We start from the raw sequence: 22,311 nt of genomic DNA, 5'->3' as shown, positions 1-22,311 counted from the left end.
TTGGAAGATTTCTGACTGGCACTATAGCTTTAGAAACAAAATACAACAAAAGGACAGTATTCCAATTGCAGTAATTCAGATAACACAGAACAAATTCACCTGGAATTTTAACAAAAGTGTGTTTACATTTCTCAATCTATGTCTAAATGTTAAAGAAATGGTATAAGTTATCAAATTAATTGAAGATCACCACACCTGTTGCTTGAAATAACGGCGATCTTCTTCATCCATAAGCACGAGATTCAAATAATACCGCACTGAAAATTTTTTGTTAATATCTCTCATTGTAGGAGTAAGATCATAGCTGGCAAGAAATACTCTTATTGGAATGCTCTCTCCTCTGACTGGAGCTCCATCCATTATTTCATATTTTGCTATAGTTTCATTTTCTGTGAATGTGTTTGGTCCTACAACAATAATAAGAAAAGGACATAATAACTGATTAACACTTTTTATAACAACAATTTACTAACTCTAATTCACTTATTCCCACACAGAATGAAAGCAAATATTCAAATATTCCTTCAATTATGTGCATATGCAAGTACATGTCATTCCTAAATTTAAAAAAATAAAGATAATTAAAAATGTTGCTGCTCTACATTCAGTAATGTTAACCACTCAGACTGGAAAACAAAACTTTCAGTTTGTGTGCATACAGGTTTCGGGATCACATTGTTGATGCAGAGCACGCATCAACCTACCTCTGAATGGGCATGTCTCATGAATACCGCATATATTTCATATTTAGGTTTTATGTCACTGTGCTGTCTTCAAAATTGTTGTTTCTACTGAAATCATTTATATAATACTTATACTGACACTTCAAGAATATTTAACTGAATCCACTGAATGTCAATATCACTATATTACACATAGATTGCAGATTATGGCACTTCTGGTACTTGTGATCTTCAGATTTTTATTTTGCAGGCTTTTTCCTGACAGTCTCACGATAACAGAAAATTCTGCTTAATATCAATATATATTACATTGACAGATCTGAGACAAGGGCCAAGAGTGGATATTTATGACAATGTTTACTTACCAGATCCTGTGGTTTCCCTTTTGATTATTGCAATCTCCATGTGTTTGATTTTTATACGCACAAGCAAAAAGTATATCTTTCCCACTATAACGTCTTTTAAATGATACCTGTTAAAAAATTACAAAATAACCATTACCAACTGTAAAATCATTTATTTATAGTTCAGTAACACAGTGTCAAAAACCAACATTGACAAATTTAAGTTCATTATGACTGAATACTCTTGTAAAAACAATGACATTTAGTTGCCTTTCAAACACTCTGAGATCTTTGTCAATTTAGACTTTAAATTTGATTATAGAGAAATGTTTAGTGAATTATTCTCGAAACAACTATTGCATTTGTTGCGAATCGCCACTGCTTCTGATGTTGTAGGTGACAAATATTACATTAACAAATGTGATACATCATTTACAAAATACGAGCTTCCTTGAAGATATTAGCAGTAAACAGTGGTCTGATTTAGATGTTGGCTTGTCCTATAAATGTACTTCAAATGCATATGGCATCAGCATGAGAATCATTGAACAGATTGCCCATGGAGGTAGTTTACCTGTCTAGAATTGTGAACATACATTTTTTTTAGTCTCTAGGTGAAGGTCGTAGTTGTGAGAAGTCCCTAAAAATAGTCAGAAACCTCAAGAAGGAAACTGAGCTACTTCTCTTTTTTTAATTTACATATTCACACAGCATTCCAAATTCACTCAGTCACTAAGCACTGTAGATGTGTGGAAGAGTATGTACAAATTAGCAAGAATTTAATAACATTCTTTAATTTAAGGGGACATTGTATGTCCTATGCTGCCAATGTTAAATTACTGAATGCAAGTTTATAGATACACTGAACTAGAATTATTACTAAAATTGTATTCTGGGGCATGTTATTTTTTTTCCAGACACTAAATCTTTGGCACAATTTTGTAAATAGATGAACATAAAAACAAAACAACTCAGGATATTTTAATTATTCTAGTTCCATATGTGTTGAATCTCACATTTGGCATGCTGTGAAAATTTTGTGTCTCTACCATCAATACTTTTTTAGAAAACGGGTCATTTATTGCAAAAAATGTAGTTTAGAGATATTGAGGTTTAAAACTTTTTTTTTACTACAAATTCTTATACAGACTTATATTTCTGCATCTTTTATGCACTAGAATTGCCCTGGCCCATAGTCTGTGTCTTCTTCAGTGTCACAACAGCCCAGTGCTTGTCTCCTCCTTTTCTTTCTTGCTTCTTTTGTCATTTGCTGAACAGCTAACTCTGCTTCACGTACACGAAACTCATCCAGTTCCCGTAGTCCTTTAGCTGTGTTCTGTCCAAATCTTACACCTAACTTCTCCAGAATCTTAAATGTTTCATAGTTCCCACCATTACAAGTTATTACAGCATCAGACACTGCTAACTTTAGAGTCATAAGGCCAACAAATACATTTTTAGTCACATAGCACCACACAACATTATTGAAGGACTCATTCACATTCTGGGTCTTCCCATGTTAACACTTCTTTAGTAGCTCAGGATTTGCCAAATCTCTGTAAATAGGATTGATTGCCTCCATTACTGCCAAAGGAAAAGAATGTTTATGTGTAAATTCATGCAGGGTGCCAGAAAATTCAGCTTGCCTATATTTTCACCAAGCGTTTGGTGGAGGTGGACACAAAGCATGACATGGCTTTTCATCAATTGATATTCGTATTTTCAAGCACTTCAGAAGAAAATGCAGGTCTCACATATCTGTTACCTGCATATTTGCATTTCTTGAAGTTACTTTTACGCTTAGTCATTTTATTTATGTATAAAAAGCAATACAAGCTAACTTACTACAAAAATAGCAGATATTCACACTACTTTCAACGAAAACTAAAGTGCGCGTCATTTATGATGGCGGCCGAGTTTAGGTTAGTTCTGCGCATCTGACGTCACAAAACACAGTCAGCCAATGAACAGAGAACGACGTTGCCAGAGTTCGACTGCAGTGCAGAGCACGGACGAGTGTCTTCAGTTTTAGAAACGTTCAGTCATAAATAAAGTAATTGAACAAAAGCAATGTCTTGATAGCAGACTTTCTTTTATAGAAAGTTTGGAAAAAGCATTATTTATAACAATTGCTTCATATTCTGTTAATTAATTAAGCAAAACAAGCAATAAGACTCCTAATTCAGGCGATAGCAAGGAAAGGTGTTTGTATCAATCTCACGAACCGCTTTTTCGCAATAAAGAACAGCGGTAATTGTTATTTCCCATTGTACTTCGACGAAACGTGAGTAATTCATAGTGATACCAACAGTGTTTGTCAGTATTTTGCGTGATATATTAAAGTCCTCCGGGAGATATACTGAGCGACGAGCTGCTTTAGCGTAATGGTTAAAATGTATGGGTGCTAAGCAAAACGTTCTGAGTTCAAACCTTGATCGGTGCTTAATATTTTCTTTGTTTAAAAACAATATAGAAGTGTCTTACTTCATGAATTTTATTTGTTTGAATGTAATTTTTTAAAATTTCTAGTGGCAACTAAAATCCACCATACGGAAAGTATACACTATAGACTTTTACCTCTGCAATGGTTTACTGCATCTAATGCTGCACAATAACTGCGTTGAACATCGAAGCAAAATTATGCCATTTATGGGGGGAAGGTATCAGTCAAGAAGATGTGTAAAAATCAAATTTTTGGGCCAAACAGTTTTTGTGAAATCGAATGATAAAATGTGTCAAAGCAGTCGAAACACCATGTGTCAGCACAGGCGAGCAGTGCAGTGATGACAAAATCGCGCACATCGCGGAATGCGGGGAGCACGTCTCTGTAGCAGTGAAAGCGTTAATGCGGCCGTGGTGTCTTTACTTCATTAACTGCGTGCTCCCCCCTAAACGTAAGTTTGCGAACTATACTATGGCGCTGCTTCTCTTGGCGTGTACAACTGGCAATGCAGCAATCTCCTGCGTCTGGGTGGGCATGCGCGAACCGCCAAGATAAAAGAATTCAACTAGTATAGTATCGGAAACAAAGGACTGATTTGTTTATTCATAATGCCAACTTTTAAGATGTAGCAGTAGGCATAAAAGAAAGCAATTCACAGCCTTCTAGACTGTGTAGTTCCTAAGATATGACTGCTCAACTGTGACAGTATATGCGTAGCCACGAAATTTGACAGTCTCACGTCAACATTAATAATATTATTTGAAGGTCTCACAATTGTCCGACTTTAATGTATTATATACCAAAATGCTCAGAAAAGTCAAAGTACATTATGGAATAGAAAACAGAAAATGTCAAATTTCAATTAATTTCACAGATGTCCCATAATACATACAACAAAAATGAATTTCCAACTACTGAAAAATTAAGCTGTAAATATCAAAAACCTATTAACTTCAAATGCAGTATTGCCGCACTGTAATGAATATTATGTGTTTATGATTCAAATACCTAAATACAAACAAAGGAAGTAAAATGTTAATGGAGCATAATGACATTGTTGTTAAATGGATACAGGGATACTGACAAAGATAATCCAGGAATATGATGTCTCATCTGCTGTGTAAAACATGGTTAAACCAGAATATGAGGAAAAAGTTAGGCAAAGAGCAATGGTTTGGGTCATTTTAAAGTATACCAGACTGGGCTGGAAAAATTGTCGTATTAGCTGGTTGTACTTTGGGATATGTTATGAAAATCAGTATTCCAGGTCAAAAAGAGCTATTCAGACAATTACAATTAATCTTGAGCCATCAAAAATATGGTTGATGAAACTGTGTATTTCATATCGCCTCAAATGAAGTTGTCATGGAAAACGAGCATTATCCTTCAGGAGTAGTTGGTGATGAGACACCCGACAATGAATGCAAAGAGAGCCAATATCATGCTGTGGATCCTCTGACTCTCACAGAAATTCTCAAGTTAAACATAAAATGTTATGAAATCAACTGTATTGCAAATGTACAAGTACACACAGTTCTGCAACTACTACATTTTCAACACAACACAACTTCTATGGGCACAAATCACAGGGTATGTTGCACAATGAGAGATGTTTTAAAACTACCGACATACTAATATTTGCATTAACCAATTGACGACTTATGTTCTTCAGAATAGGCTGAATGCGTTCAGCATGGCGAATGGCTACAAGCAGAGGACATGGAGGAGAAAATTTTAATCTATTCTCTGCTAGATCTGATTATCACCACGAAGATCAGATAAAATCAATGACAGCAGAATAAAGATTATAAGATGAACAACATAAAAGTAAAACAAGGGTAACTGAATGTAATTGAATGAAATCAGGTGATGCTGAGGGAATTAGATTAGGAAGTGGAACAGTAAAAGAAGTGGAAGAGTTTTACTATACAGGTAGCAAAATAAAAAGTTTATGGCCAAAGAAGAGGGAATATAAAATTAAAACGTAGACTCACAATAGCAAGAAAAACCATTTCTGAAAACAAAGTGCGTGTTAACAAGGAATATAGATTTGGAGATTAGATGCCTTTTAGGAAGGCATTTGTCTCGAGTGTGCCTTTGTATGAAAGTGAAATGTGGATGATAAGCAATTCACACAAGATTAAATAAAAGCTTTTGAAATGTGGTGCCACAGAAGAGTGCTGAAAAAATATGAGTAGATAGAATAACTAATGAGGTGGGGTACAGAACCAAACTGGGAAAAAAATAAATTTACGACATAACTTAACTAAAGGAAGGGATCGGATGATAGGACACATTCTGTGACATCAAGGAATAGTCAATGAGGTAGTAGAGGAGAGTGTGAGGGGTAAAAATTGTAGAGGGAGGAGACCTAGGCGTGAATACAATCAACAGGTTCAAACGGACATAGATGCAGTAGATATTCAGAGATGAAGAGACTAGCATAGGACAGACTTGTGTTGCAATCTGAAACAAATCACTCTTTGGACTGAAGACGATGACATTATTTACTTTACTTATGATACTTAAACTGCTGTGTCAGACGTTTATTTAACATGTGTGTCCAAATTGGCAGTAATTACTTGCCCACCTCACTGTACACAGGCAGAGCAAATCAAACCAGTATTTATGACTTATAAGCATATGAGACACTGCCTAAGTATGCACCTAATACTATATGGCAGTTGAGTGTAGGCAGCTTTGTGTAGCGTAGCCTTTCTGTTTCAGTTCAAAGGTCTTCAGAAATTTCATGAAAATTGTTTCAGTTCACACGTCTTCAGAAATTTTACAAAATTTATGACATCTGTAGGTCCACAAGCATTAACCTGTCATCAGGAATAGGTAACACCCCAATTACTGCCACTGCCCCTCTCAGTATGGCCCATTTTTGTTCATAACTCACTGTACTACAGTAGAAAAGGTAGTTTGTCACAATTATTAGTGCTCTTAAACAGGGTATTGGGTCACTGTCTGGCAGTCATAATGCTTTGCTGTGTTCTTGGTCTCCCAATCCATGGGCAAAGTAGTGAAAGTAACTCTTATTCTGAATATTACCAGTGATTGTACAATAGAAAAAATGGTTGTAAATTCTGTTATGGATTCATGTAATATAATACGTAAATCCGAAAACATGGATTATGTCACCCCATTACTGCTGCAGGTGTAGCAGCAGCAGCAGCAGCAGCAGCAGTAGACACTTCAGGAAATCGCAGAACAGCAAAAGCAGCAATAATGATATTTCAGTCACTAGTGCTCCACTAGCAGAAATAGTGCAGCCTCTTGAAATCACATTTTTTTCCAACTCCAAGTCAAATACTTGGACATATCCTAGAGAACATTGATATATGGCCAAAAATGACGCATCTCCCAACTATAAACAAAATGCCACATCATACATCTAAAGGAGCTACCCCCATTTAGACACTTCAGGAAATCGCAGAACAGCAAAAGCAGCAATAATGATATTTCAGTCACTAGTGCTCCACTAGCAGAAATAACTGCCACTGCTATCATAGTGGAACATCAACAGACCAACCATATCACCAGGGCCACATGCATTTTCAAAGAAAGAAAGAATGAATGAATAAATAAAAGGAAGACTACAGTGTAGTGTGCCGTTGACGATAATGTCATTAGAAATGGAGCACAAGCTTAGATGACAAACAGATCAGGAAGGAAACAGTGTGTCCTTTTCAAAGAAGCCAACCTGGCATTCAGCTCTATGAACACGGACAAAGAGGGTAACTGTACGCTGCTGCTCCTGAATCTCATTCCAGGACAACCACCATGCCTTTTCACTAAATGCCTTTCTTTTCAGAATTCTGCCCAGCAAGGGATGATAGGCCAAAACATTAAATGACTGTCCTAACATTTTCTAGTTCACAACAAAACTTTTATTATGCATTCTTTCTACCACAGGCAGAATTGAAAGTATTTACATTATTGCATCAGAAGCAGAATAAGCATTTTTGCCAGAAAAATGCCATGTCAGTGAATTAATTTTTCTTTCGAGCCAATAAATGTCCTTATGAGTCAATAAACTGCCGGTCACAGAAACTCATGTCCTTGCCAAGCAGTGTTACTTCAACTGTGCAAAGCTGTGCTAAACTGGTACGTACTAAGTTCTGCAGCTTGAAGGGGTGTTTATTAAGTTTATAGGCAGAAAAGATAAGTCACCAGATGAGTATCTAGAGCTGCCAGTAAATGATGCCAAACAATAAGTAGTTGTCAATAGAATTCTTGGCATATACCAATATCTGCAGCTTCTACAAGAATTCATGTGCCTGAACAATTTTTCATTGTTTCTTGCAACAGATTACTCATCATATGTTCAGTTGTGCATTACAGGGGGGCGCAAGCAAAGACCACATGGAACATTTTCAACCTCTTTTTTCACATCTAGCAAGAAGCCATGCTTTAGTGCAGCCTCTTGAAATCACATTTTTTTTCAACTCCAAGTCAAATACTTGGACATATCCTAGAGAACATTGATATATGGCCAAAAACGACGCATCTCCCAACTATAAACAAAATGCCACATCATACATCTAAAGGAGCTACCCCCATTTATGGGAGAGGTATTTAGGTTTCAATGAGCCGGATTACTGTCTCAGACATGCCATGAACATAACATGCACTGCTGCTGGCACTGCTTTGATGTTGTCAGAAAATGCTGTTCTGTATTCGAAATCCTTAGAACTTGATGGCATAATACCGACTCAAAGCCCAATTCCAGAATACCAATCTCACGAGGAGGCTTACTGGTAGCCAATTTGGCCAGCTTGTCAGTGAGTTCATTCCTCAGGGTCTCTACATGAGCCGAGGTCCAGACAAAGACTACCAAGGTCCACATTGTTTGAGGGCAAAAAGGGAATCTTGGATAGCCAGGAACAAGGCATGGGGAAGGCAACACAGGTCAAGAGCTTGAAAACTACTCAAAGAGTTGCTACAGGTGAGGGAGGGCTCACCAGTGCAGGAAAGGTTATGCTCAAGAGCATGAAAGATGGCTACTAACTCCACAGTGAAAACACTGCAACCAACCGGCAAGGAGCAGAGTTCATTACAGCCTGCATGAATGCAAGCAAAGCCAGCACGACTGGCACCCATTGAGCCATCAGTATAGACTACTTCCATCCTGAAACATGCCAAGAACAGAGAAGAACTGGCTGCAGAGGGCTTCAGGATGAGCCGAGTCTTTTAGACCTTGTGATAGGTCAAGACAGAGCTGTGGATAGGGGATGCACCACAGAGGTGTATGTGAGCTAGCCCTGAGAAGTGTTAGTAGAGGGGAAAGCTGGAGTTCAGAAAAAAAGGGACCATATGTGGACAGCAATAGTAACTCAAGACCTGGGCTGCCTTTGTGGGAGGTGGATCTCCATATCTAGAAAGCAGAGACAGTAATTTGGGGGCTCTGGAGAGCAGCGAATGCACAATGCATAAGTGCTCAACTATTGTTGAAACAGAATCTGAAAGGGTGGAACCCCTGCCTCCACTAGGAAGCTGAACACGGGGCTAGTCCAAAAGGTGCCGGTTGTACCCCACAATGCTATATCAGTTCCACCATCTGTAATGTCAAAGGTGCTAGTGAACCACATGTAAGACTCCCACAATCTAGATGGGACTGGACTGTAGAGCTGTATCAGAGTAGTCATTCGTGCCCCAGTTGGTGTCGCTGAGGCATCGAAGAGCACAGAGGTACAACCAACATTTCCACTTCAACTGACGCAAGATGGGAAAACCATGTCAACCGGGCATGGGAATGGACTGTATGGCAATGACAGAAATGCCTTATGCAGGTCTTCACAGCCAAAAAATTGAAACCATGAGTGAGAGCCCAAGGTTGCACTCTATGTATTGCTCCCTGCAGTCTGCATTAAGCAACTCCTATTGTGGTCGAACAAAAATAAATGCAAAAATGATCAGCATACAAAGAGGAGGGGGGAGGGGGCGGGGACAAAGGACCCTCAACTACCACCAGACTATTGATAGCCACTAAAAAGATAGGGTCCGTCAAAACAGAATCCTGCAGGACCCCATTCTTCTGTAGATGGGAGGTGCTCTGGGGGCACCAATCTATAACTGAGAAGTGTGATATGAAAGACAGTTCCAGATAAAAATTGGGACTGTACCAAAGATGTCCCACTCATGTAAGGTGGCTACGATGTGGTGGTGCCATGTAGTACTGTAAGCTTTATGCAGATCGAAAAAGACTGCAACAAGGTGTTGACGCCAGGCAAAATCCGTTCAAAGAGCAGACTCCAGATGGACTAAATTACACGCAGTCAAGCGGCTTTGGAAAAAATCACCCTGGGCTGCATTCCTAGGATTCTAGGATAGAATACAGCCTTTGACTCACTATACATTCAAGTAATTTGCACAGGATATTGGTTAAACTAATCGGATGATAGCTGTCCATCTGAAGAGGTGATTTAAACAATTTCAGAACTGGAACAATGACACTTTCTCATAACCGGGAAGGGAATTCGACCTTGCTCCAGAGACAGTTAAAAAGGACAAGTATATGACGATGGCTAGCCACCAATAAATTCTGAAGCATTTGATTGCGTACCTAGTCTGGTCCAGGAGTCATGTTGCAGCAGAGAGCAAGGACACTGGCATATTTCCACCCGCTAAATGGGGCATTATAAGGCTCCAGGCAGTGGGGAACGAAAGATAGAAGGAGTCATTTTAGATGGTGCTTGAGAAGATGGAATGTGGGTGAATAGTGGGCTTATGCTGAGGCCTGGGCTGGTGAGGATAATCTCATTCAGGGAAATTCCTGGGATACCTGTAGGACAGCAGCCAGAAATGCACATGATCTTTACCCACACCTGCGAAGAGGGAGTATGTGTCCCTGTGGCAAGCGCCATATTGTTCCCAAAAAATCCATTTCTGGCATTTAAGAAAAAAAGATAACAGGCCCGGGCACAAACCTGTTTGAAGGCCATGAGATGGTCAAGAGATGGATGCTGTTTATAATGTTGGATGGCACGAGGGTAGCCTTTACTAGGCACAGCAATTTTAGGCGTCCACCAAGGGACAGTCTTCCATCAGGTTGAACCTGGGGAAGACAGACTCACCAAAGCAGATGCTGAAAGGATAGCATCGGTCAAAGTCTCTTCAGACTCATCAATGCTGTCATGTCGTGGAGTGGTTGGGATGGCAGCCGAGGAAAAGCAATCCCAACTCATATTAAAAAAGGCCAACTGGGAGGGCATCCACGTGAGCATTGCTGAAGAAAAGATATTTGGAAAATGTCACACAAATTGTCATGAACTCCCTTATGAACTGCAGGGAGGAATCCAGGGCTACAGATGGAAAGATCAATGACTGAGATAGTATTGTGCACCACACTAAATTGTGTCATGGCTCCAGTGTTGAGGAGGCAGAGATCAAGCCCTGCCAGCAGGTCTTCAAAAATTTTTCACTGGTCAGTGGCCGCAGTCCCATCCAGCAGAGTGTTATAGGCATTAAAATCCCAAGGTGAAGGAAAGGGAGGGAGGGAGGGGCGCAGGAGTTGCCTACAGATGGCAAGAATAGCAGGAAGCATAGGAGGCTTGTGTGGGGGAAGATAAGGATTACGTATTGTTACCACAAAGTGATCCAAACGGCCACCACTTCCAGTGCCATATAAAGAGGAACTGACAGTTTCTGTGTGGACCACGGTACAGACACCACTGGAGGCTCGCAAAGGGCTGATTTGGTTCCAACAGTAGGCTTGGAAACCACGAAGAGTCGGCGAATGAGTACCCACAAAACAATATTCCTGCAATACAACACAAGCTACACAGTGTAGAGAAAGAAGGGACCACAATTCTGGAATGTGACAATTGTTAACATTACGGTTCCACTGGGAGTGAGTAGTAGAAGATACCAGATGGACACTGAATGGGCCAGAATTGGTCACTGTGCCAAGTCCATGTCCGTCACTGTTAAGGATGGAGTGACATCCATGACTTTGGGAGGGGGGGGGGCACCTCATCCCAAGACTTATGGTTATGCATCTCCTCCTCCTCCTCCTCAGGACGAGAGGAGGTGTAGTTGGGAAGAGAGCAAGTCACAGTAATATCAGGACCCAAAAGAGAATGAGCAGCATTGAGCCTCACAGAGCATGTGTCCCATGTCAGACTCAAAGTAACAGGCTTCTTGTTCTGGAGACACCGGGGAGGAGTAATCCTATAGGGAGAGTCACATTCCTGGCAGGTGTCAGAGGAGAAGGTATCTTCTCCAGCTGTGGAGAAGGAGTGGTTCCGTGAGGAGAGGGAATAGGCAGCACCAGGGAGGAGGAAAGGGAAGGAGTACAGGACAGAGGTAACAAGGAAGTGGGAAAGAGACGACAGAAGCAGAGGTAACCGTTAAAGTTACAGGGTGGAGATGGTTGAGTTTCTGTCAGCCTCAGAGCAGGATAGATAGTTGAGAATATTGAATTCCTGAATCTTCCTTTCCTTTATATAGATTGGGCAGTCCAGCGAGTGAGGAGAATGTGGGCCTGAGCAGTTCACGTACTTGGGCGATGGAGTGCAATGACTCCCCACGTGATGAGAGTGGCCACAGTCCTCACAAATAGGATTTGCCTCACATCACGAAGATGTGATCGAAGAGACACTGGAAACAGCGCACGGGATGTGGGATATAGGGGCTTCACATCACTACGGTAAAAAATAATTTTGACTCCCGCCCCCCACAAAAGCCAGGATGAAAGCACCAGTATCAACATGATTGTCCTTAGGACCTCTCTGGACTCACTGGACAAACCAAGCACCAGACTGTTTCAGGCTAGTCCTGAGTTCCCCATCACTGAAGGAGGTAGTCCCTGTGGAAAACAATGGCCAGGGTCATATTTAAGCTGTGGTGAGGAGTAATGCTCACTGGGATGTCTCCTAAGCACTTGCAAACACAAAGGGAAGCCAAATGACCAGCAGAACAGGTTTTAATCAGTAGGGAACCAGATCGCATCTTACTAAGTGAGCCCACTTCACCAAATTTATCTTTGATATGTTCAAGAAAAAGAGTGGTTTGGTAGTGGCAAGAGTCTCCCCATCTGTCCTGGCACAAACCATGTTAACGGGGAAAGGGTTTTACTCCAAGCTGGCAGGCCTGGGCCTCCTCCCAGGGAGTGGGCACAGAGGTGAAGGCCATGAAAGCAAAAGTAGGAGCAGAGAGAGAACCATTCCCGTCTGAAGACACGGCCATGGAAGAGCACACACAAGTATGGAGATTAGCACACTTCACAGGCTGAGCGTTCACCCTGGTACTGGTACCACCCACTCCAATCAGGGGCTCACCTGGTGGGTGCCACCCAGCTGCGGCAAAGGCTGCCTGGCATGGCAGTAGTTGGCAGGAGTTCTGATGCCCCAAAAAGATGAGCAATCACACCTAGGCAAACATGAGGTGGTGACAGCTCTGGTACCAGAAGTGTGATCCCTGTGTTGTCAGGCATCTCAACCAGATGGGTACACAATGGGAAAGGGGTGGGGGGGGGGCAGGAGGAGTGGGGAGGAGAGCTAGGACAGGAAGGGGTGGATATTGGGAAGGGTATGCAGCCCAAGAGAGAAGAAAGGCTGCAATAGCTATGGGCCCTATGTGCACCACACTCATACCTGTGGGACCCTTGGCAGGTACATTATACACCATTTGTTTAACAAACATTGTCAATTCAGCAATAAGGTGCAGAGAAGCATCAAAAACTCAGCAGATAGTGCAAAATGTGAGAGATTAATTTCCATTCAACAGTTGCCACCCCACCCTATGTTTCTCAACAGCCCTTGATCTAAATTTTGTCGTGATGGTGTGGGTGAAGTTTTACATTTATAAACACCATGTGTGTGAGCCAAATGTATAAATCTCTTCAGCATTTCCATGTTTTGCTTAAGTAACAACACCTTTCCTGTAACTCAGGTGTTTTGTGTAGTTCTGCAATTATCAAAATTATCCCAAATTTTTAGCTCACTCAACACTAGTGAATGATTTTGGAAATTTACAGTGAACTTTGTCACCAAATACCTTCTCAGTGTTTCAAAAATCCCATCAAGCCTCTTGAGACCCTTTCACACAGAATGGAGAAACATCTGAAAATGTCTTCACCTACATTTTGGCTCAACAAACTGGTTCTGTGATACCATACATGCCCTCTACTACCAACGGATTTATTACAGAGTAAGGTGGTACAAATGAAGAAGGGTTAGACTGCTATTCTGGAAAAGAAAAGCACAAATCTTGAACAATCAATTATTTTTTGTGTGGTTTCCTGAATACCATTCAAGTGACCACAGGATGTTCCTTCAATATGGGCGCAACTGACACTGCCTCTTCATTCTCCTCGAAACACTTGTCCAGCAGAGCTCCTGCATAGTCTCTAATCAATTAGGTTATTATTTTATGGTGTCTGACCTCACCAGCTGTCTTATTTGTTTGAATAGTAAATCATTTATAATCAGCCTGTGCCATTGGCAAGTAATATCCGCAAAACAGCTCCATTTTTGTCTCAGGGGCCAAAATGAAATGCACTGTGAGTAATTATAGGCCAACTGTTGTAATACCGGTTAGATTGTGCATCAGTGAATGTTTCATCTACACAGCTAGTCATCACTTCAGCAAGTTGCTCTACATTAAGCCTGAAGGGCAATTTTGAAAGAATGGATGCATTAACAAAACTCCTAAAATGGCGGTAGGAGCGAGCAGATTGTTTTGGTATATAATAAATTTCTAGCTAGTTGAAATATAATGCTATATGTACTGTTTCTGACTGAGATGGTCTTATTCTATTTAAATTTCCCATCTTCCTTTTTTTTTTATTCAAAATATCCCATCTCACTTGTTTGTCATTCTTCCAAGTTCTATACTTCTCATCTTTATGTTTCTTATACTCTGTTCTATGTTCCAAAGCACAATTCTATGCCATAGGTTCTTATATTTGATGTTTTAAGTTGATCAGCACTCCTTCCATGTCATTTTTAACCTTCACAGTCCACTGTCTCATTCACTTTGCTTTCTCTCTCCTTTGTTGCTGTCCAACTAACTTATCTACCTGGAAATAAAAGATGACCCTACATGGTAAAACATACTATTGTAATAAGGGTGACAAATACAGAGACTTCGTTGACATAATGTTAAGTTATCGTAATTTGTCACACAGGCTTATTAAAAGAGCCACAAAATGTTATTTGAACCTTTGTAAATTATGCTGTTTTAATTAGGTAAAAAACAGGCAAAATGTTAGTTGTTCTTTCCAGAAGCATTATTTTACCCTAAGACGTCACATTATTTTAGCTGTCTCTCAACTCAAGTTTTATATAGATGAGCAATGCGAGGATACAAGGTTCTCAAATACACCTTCATACATAACTTACTTTGATTTATTGTACTCAAATTCTATATGTAAGCAGTCTTCTATGCCAACTTCCATTTTTATGCTGTTGTTCATTTCTGGGTAGCAACATAAGGTGTGAACAACAATATCCATTTCCTTAATTATGTCTGAAAGCCTTCTCACAATAGTAACTCTCAAAAAATACCTGTAACAGAAGTGATATTAACATTATGTCAGTGAACTATAGGAAAAAATCTGAATTTAGCCCCATGACATCAAAAAACTAAAGTACAAACAAATAAAAAATTGATATTATTAGCTTGTATAGAAGGTATTCATGATTCTGTCCACTTAGAAGAAAATCTTATTACTTTATGATCGTATTACATCACGAAATTTTGTGACATTTCATTAACTCTTTTGAAAATAAATACAAGCAATAACTTAAAATCATCTTACCGAAGTCGTACATTTGAACCAGTGCACGACTCGAAAGGCTTTTCAACGTTAAGGAACTCAAAAGCATAGGACATATTTTGCATAAGTTCACCAGGACGAGCTAGTTCTTTGACTAGAGATGTGAATTCATGATGATTGCCTCTGTCATAATAGAGTTCAATCTGACCAATGAATTCTATTTTTATTCCTTGGTGTTCCAGCTTTGAGCCATACTTTTTCAGGGTTACATTCACCTAAAAACAACAAAAGAATCTTGTGAGAATGTGTTAAATATACTGGGACATTTATACTCACTATTCATGACCCACAAATAAACAATAACTTATGCAAAATTTTATCTTCATATTGATGTAACTTCAATCTGTCTTCTTTCTTTGTTTCCTATTTTTACAGTGCTCCAGCTTCTCCCACATTGTCTTTTCCTTTCTTCTGTCTATTTTGTGCCCGATTTCTTATACATGATATATAAATTGGTATTCTCACATTTTTTTAAGGTAACAACAACCATTCTCTATGTTTGTGTTACGTTTTCTACTTTTGATTCTTGTTATCTTTTTTACTGTGGAATACCACAGTTCACAAGTCATTCACAGTTTCCAATGAAACTGGAATACAGTGTTCGAGAAACACAAATACACAACAGATTTTACAGCTGCTACCTGCTGGTGGTTACATACTCCATATTCAACAACACAAAGATTTAACTTCTGCTACTGATTATTTTGACGACAAAATATCCAACATAATACCTTTCAAATAGCTCCAACATTATTGTGGTCTTTACACATGTGTTATTGTAGTTCCAAACTCCCTAAATAGTCAAAGATCCTACATTTATGTAAACAGAATTTCTCACATCAAAGACAAAGCTGAAGAAGTTTTCTGTCATTCTGCCTGTCATGTAATGACATCAGCAGCAATCTGCAGGACCTACTGCCACCTTAAAAAAATAGGTGGTGACAAAGGGCGATTTGTGGGCAAGGCACTGGGAAGAAGAGGAAGTTAGTATAATGTTGCAATGATGCCAAGGTCATTAAAAGCAGCTCTGGGGCGTTCAAAAGTGATACTATACAAAAGAAAACCCTCAGTAGGACCTTAGCAATTTTAGTGGTGGTTTGTCTGGACCCTGAAACTACCTTTGTTTTAGTTGCATAATGGAAAGGGCATAAGTAACAAAACACAATGTGCCAATATGAGACTGGGCAGTCAACAGGTACACACAAAAAAAAGACTGAAACCTACCTATGCTTTCAGTGCTGCCCTCCACAGGTATCAAGCACAAAAAAATACTACATTGTATATGCACGCCAACTTGAGTGGGGTCAAGAAGTTGTTCTGATGAAGTGGAAGAGGGATCAAAAGAGCCAGGCAGAGGGAAGGAGCATAGGACGGTAGGGTAGCTGGAAGCTGGCAGAGAGTTGTGTGTGGCCCACAATGACACACAGCAGTAGATTGGAAGGTTGAGCAAGTGTAGTAACCCACCAGTTACTACACCTACAGCCCACAGTGGTCTTAAGTCAGGGTACTATAGCAAGCACAGTGTGTGCTAATATTCAAATGATGTTCCCACAACTACCTGAGGCCACCACCAGGGGCAGCATGGTCACCGACTGTCATCACCAGATTTGCTGCATGCAAGCAGCACTACACCAGTGATATCTGATGAGGACAGCATCTTTATATGGGCTTGCAAGGGCCTCCAGACCCTCAGTTGTTAAATGTTTTCGAGACATGTAAACTACTTTAATTGTATTCTTGTTGACGTCACTCCATGACCCAATAAATCTTATCTTTTTTACAGCCATGTGTTTCCTTGAGTTCCTAGTTAGAACACAAGTAGCAACATCAAGGGTCAAATTTTCATGTGTTATGGGTTTGGTGGTTTTGCCGATGTTCGGCTCTTCCATGGAGATTCTACTCCAGTCACTTGTGCAACACCAGCAGGAACACATGGCTATGTTGTAATGGTTGTTGACTATGTTGATCCAGGCTCAGCTGCTGGATTTTTCACATTCTCAGGTGAATGAAGAAGTGCTTGATATTGTCAATGCCTTTAATAAAAATTCATTTAATTGCCGACCATAAATACTTCGTTCGCCTGTTTAGTCTGACAGCATCCTTACTGGACAAAGCCACTTATCGTTTTCCACATTGGGCTCTGTTCTTGTACCAATACAATTATGAGATCCATTTTCATCCTACACTGCAATATGCAAACACTGGTGCTCTGTCCCAGCTCTCCATGGGCCAAACCCCTCATTCGACCAGGAGGAACTGCTTTGTTTCCAACTGGAGACAGAGGTGAGGCACTAGGTGGATGGCTTCCCAATCACCAGTTCCTGTATTGTCTCTGCTGTGGTGACAGATCAGTAGTGTTCCGACAGTCATACCTATGATACAACATGGGTGGCCTAACCATCCACCAGGCTGGGCATCTGAACCGCTTCAAAATTTGTGTGTGTTGTGCCATCACCTCTGCCTCTTGGATGGTGTTACTCTCCTGTTAATGGAAGGGTTTACTCCTCACATCGTGGTTCCAGTGGCTCTGTGGTGGGAGGTTCTACACTTCTTACACCAGCGTCACTGGGGACACTCTCTCTCTCTCACATGCACACACACACACACACACACACACACACACACACACAGCAATAGACACTCCACTACAAGTTTTGGCCAGGCATTGATCGGAAGGTGGAATACCTCATCCAGCCCGTCGCAAGTGTATGAGTCAGCAGGTGGCACCATGCACTGTTTATCCACCATGACTGGCTCCAATGCAGGAAAGGGTGCGCACCGATTTCACTGGGCACTTTTTAATCACTTCCTGGTTATTGGTAAGGGATGCTTTTTCTCATTTTTTTTTTTAAGTTGACAATCACAAACGCAGCTGTTAAGGTCGTGTTGAAGATATTCTCCACAAAAAGCTTGCCATCAGACAATGATCCTCTGTTCATGGCACAGTCTTTCAAGGACTTTTGTACACAAAATGGCATTTGCCACATCACAGTACCTCCCTTCTATCTTCAATCAAATGGCACGGCAGAACACCTTGCCTGAATGCTTAAGATGCACATACGCAAGTATGTAGATTTCCTAGCTGAAGAGGCGCTCTCACTTTTTTTAAGCTCTCAGCATGATGTCAACTGGGACCAGGAGCCCAGTGAGCTCCTGCATGGCTGTCAGTTGCAGACACTGCTCAACCTCTTGCTGCCGGGCAGGCATCCTCAGAGGCACCTATTTTGTCGACATTTGTGCCCACAATAGGCCGGTCCAGGCCAGGGCATTTGGATATCAACAGTGGATTCCAGCCATTATCTACAGCCAGGGCAGTGGCTAAATCTTCATGGTTCACGCATATTATTGCCTTGTGGCACATCACTGGGATCAGTTGCATCCCAGGCAGAGCACAGGGCCCCGTCCTTGGGCTGTTGGCCTGATGCCTTGTTCTCTGTCAACTCCGGTTATGCCTGCCTGCCCTGGCAGTTTGATCTTTGTAAACAATGATGGCAGGTTTACTATCTGTGGCTGGTGCTGGCACATCTCACTACACTGAGCAGACACCGCCATCAGTAGGGACACAAGCTGGGTCTCTGTCACCAGAGTCTCTCCTCTCCAGTCTGCTGTAACTGCTGCCATCCCTCACTGTGGACTGAAAATGAGAAAGCTCTGTCACTGGTAATGTCCACCCATTGTCCCAGGGTTCGTGGGCAGTGGGGGTGCCCTCATCCCATATTTGACTGTACATGCCAGTTCAGGCTGATTGGAAATGTCTCGAGCATTTAGCTGCTGTCCCTGTCATCACCACGGATGGCATGGATGTGTCTTCATTCACAGTATTGTGACTAGGAACACCTGGTCTTTCCGACCATCAGAGGAGGAGTGTCATAACAAGCTGGTTACTACACCTACTGCCCACAGTGGACATAAGTCTGGCCATTATGGCAAGCTTAGCGTGTGCCGACACTCAAACGGCATATACAGAGCTACCCGAGGCAGCTGCTAGGGGCAGCCCAATCACCGATCGCCATCACCAGATCTGCCATGCATGCATAGCACTACACCAGTGACACTCAACATGGACAGCATATTTATATGGGCATGCATGGGCATCTGGACCCTCAGATGTTAGATATGTTCAAGACATGTGATCTACTTTCACTGTATTCTTGTTGATGTTACTCTGTGACCTAATAAATTTTATCTCTTAAATGACAGTGTGTTTCCTTGTCTTCCTATATAGAACATAGGAGAAGAGAGACCGGAGAGGAGAGCTTGAGTGTAGAATGTGTGAAGTGCGGGACATACAGACAAAGGTGGAGGCGGGGATGGTGGGACAGGAGTCACTGGCGAGAGAGACCAGGGCAACTGTGGGATTGAAGGATGTGTGATAAGCACAATTCCCATCTATATAATTCAAGGATACTGGTATTGAGCAGGGAATCCAGACAGCACGGATTGTGAACTAGCCACATCGAGCTCAGCAGCACATTCAGCCACCGTGTGGTCAATTTTGCTCTCAGTCATAGTTTAGTGGCAGCCATTCATTTGGGTGGACAGCTTCGTGGTGGTCTAATCCACATAAAAGTATGTGGTTACATGATGTCACCCTGGGGTGATGCTGAGTAATGATGCAGATGCTCCTCTGCATCCAGTTTACAGGGATGATCATAGGATTAGGGGCACACATGTACAGCGAAACACACTTTATTGGAGCTTCGACTACCTTCGTGCCAAGAAATGGGCAACTTCCTATCCAAAATCCTTCCCACCTCTCACAAAATGGTATTACATCACTTACCCAATCTCACTCCTGTGGACACACTCCTGTGGAAAACTCAGGTGCAAGACCTGGCCTATGTACCAACACAGTCTCATGTAGGCACACTACCAAATAGCAGTTCATCCAAATGAATGGCCACTGCCAACTGTGGCAAATAGCAAAATTGACCATCTAGCTGGGGAACACACTGCTGAGTTAACCACGATTTCAGTGATGGCTTCACAACCTCCGTCACTTGGATACCACCTCCTCCTCCTCCTCAATCCCTCTAATATCAGTTTCTCCAAACCGCGAAGATGAAATTTGTCCTCATAACACATTCTTCAATTCCACAATCCTCCTGGCTTTAATTTCAGCTAGTCCTTGTCCCACACCCACTTCCATCCCCTGCTCTACACTCCCCACTTCACTTGTTCTACACACACACACACACACACACACACACACACACACACACACACACACCTCCGAAGTCTCCTTCTTCCTCTGTTCTATCTACCCCTCCCAAACCATTCCTCTACTTAATTATCATCCATACATAGCTCCCCAACTGGCACCAGGATGAGCTCATCTTTGCCACATTTCTATACTATCCACTCGCTGCCTCCTCTTCCCAGCTAACAGCTACCCTTCCCAGCCAGCAGCTAACATACCGTCTGACTCTCCCAGCCGTCAGCCACGTTTGTCTCCCACACTATGTCCTCCACTTCACCTCACCTCACCTCACCTTTTTCCTTGGCTCTTACCACTTGACAACACCTTACCCACTCAAGCTGCACTGCCAATATGATGTAGTTGGCCAGAACAGTGTAGCCATGATAGTTTTTGTGTATTCTATTAGCTCTGAAGGACAAAGTCCAAAACCTTAGCTACATTTTCCATCTCATTAATGTGCAAATCAGCCACATGGTATCTCATATGTTGTTGCTTTTACTACTTCCATTACTTACATTCTGACCAGGACTTCCAATTATCATACTTGGTTTAGATACGTTCATTCAAAACTTTCTATTTCTTCATTCAGAATATCCTAGATCTGATACCACTTAATAGTTTAGATGAGTTATGAAAGAAGTGCACATCACTTCTATTTCCCATTTAGTTAGGTTGTACAAGAAACTATCTGGCGCACCTAACATTAAAGCAGACAGTAGTACCTCAGTTATGTCATGCTAGGCCAGTACCATTTCTTCTCAATAATGATAATTTGCACTAGACAACTTATGAAGATTAAAATGGTCAGACAGGGAATTGAAAAACTCCTCCTGTATGCAAATCGAATGTATCACTTAATTTCATCCTGTTAGGTTGTTTAGCTGATTTGAGGGGTGGGACCAAACAGCGAGGTCACCAGTCCAATCGGATTAGGGAAGGATGGAGAAGGAAGTTGGCAGTGCCTTTTCAAAGGAACCATCCTGGCATTTGCCTGAAGCAATTTAGGGAAATCAAGGAAAACCTTAATCAGGATGGCCAGACGCGGAATTGAACCATCATCCTCCCAAATGAGAGTCCAGTGTGTTAATCATTGCACTACCTTGCTCAGTTTTCATCATGTTATTTGAAATATTATTCCAAAGGTGAGAACACTCAATAGCAACTGAAGAGATAGTCACAGTATTTAGTAGAGCATCTCAATACACAGATTTAATAATTGATATTGTTAACTTCTAAAGTATGGGAGCAAGTCTGTACATACTGTCTGAAGGGCATCACGTTTCGCTTATGGTGTATTCATTTGTTGAATCAAATCACAATTTCAACATTTCTGTCATTCTTCAGCTCAATCAATTTGTGCCATTGCACAGACTAAATTTGTGTTAAAAATTATGTTAACTTCGACATACCACATCCCACTTCGCACATCCAAAGGAAGCGACAATTGAATCTTCCAACACAATGAACATAATGGGTCTCATGAGCATTTGTATATCAATCCACATGTGAGCCACCACAACTGATCTAATGATGTCTGTTGTATTGATATTTTTTAAGTTTACACTTTCTTCGGATTTGCAAAGTGGGGCATGAGTATGCCACAGTTCCAGTCATTTATTAAATAAATTTATACAATGACAAATGTTGAAATTCGAACATCACTTAATAACAAAGGAAAGTCATAAGAGAAACAGCAAGTGTTTAAAACATAACAAAGACAGACAGAAACCATCACACAAAAAAGCTTTGAATCTACTTACTTTTTCTACGAGTTTAATATGCTATATCTACATATACATCTGTATTTAAAAATGGAAAATGTCAAGATCTGTGCTCGCTGTGCATAGATGCAGAGA

General features: G+C 41.1%; 1 protein-coding gene across 1 annotated transcript in view; it reads right to left on the bottom strand.

Moving 5' to 3' along the window:
* Window positions 1-18,876, bottom strand: part of LOC126184362 (vacuolar protein sorting-associated protein 26B-like) — a 41,927-nt gene extending 23,051 nt beyond the window's left edge. Inside the window, exons 1-5 of the mRNA XM_049926745.1 lie at window positions 18,757-18,876; window positions 15,238-15,470; window positions 14,819-14,983; window positions 1,049-1,155; window positions 196-407 (exon numbers count right to left, since the gene is read on the bottom strand). Coding sequence (XP_049782702.1) covers window positions 196-407; window positions 1,049-1,155; window positions 14,819-14,983; window positions 15,238-15,470; window positions 18,757-18,876 — 837 coding nt within the window. The remainder of the gene's footprint in view (window positions 1-195; window positions 408-1,048; window positions 1,156-14,818; window positions 14,984-15,237; window positions 15,471-18,756) is intronic.
* Window positions 18,877-22,311: the final 3,435 nt, after the last annotated feature.

The sequence above is a fragment of the Schistocerca cancellata genome, chromosome 4, assembly GCF_023864275.1.
Source record: "Schistocerca cancellata isolate TAMUIC-IGC-003103 chromosome 4, iqSchCanc2.1, whole genome shotgun sequence".
NCBI classification, from domain to species: domain Eukaryota; kingdom Metazoa; phylum Arthropoda; class Insecta; order Orthoptera; family Acrididae; genus Schistocerca; species Schistocerca cancellata.
Note: the sequence above shows the minus strand (reverse complement) of the source record. Positions and strands in the feature narration are given on the sequence as shown.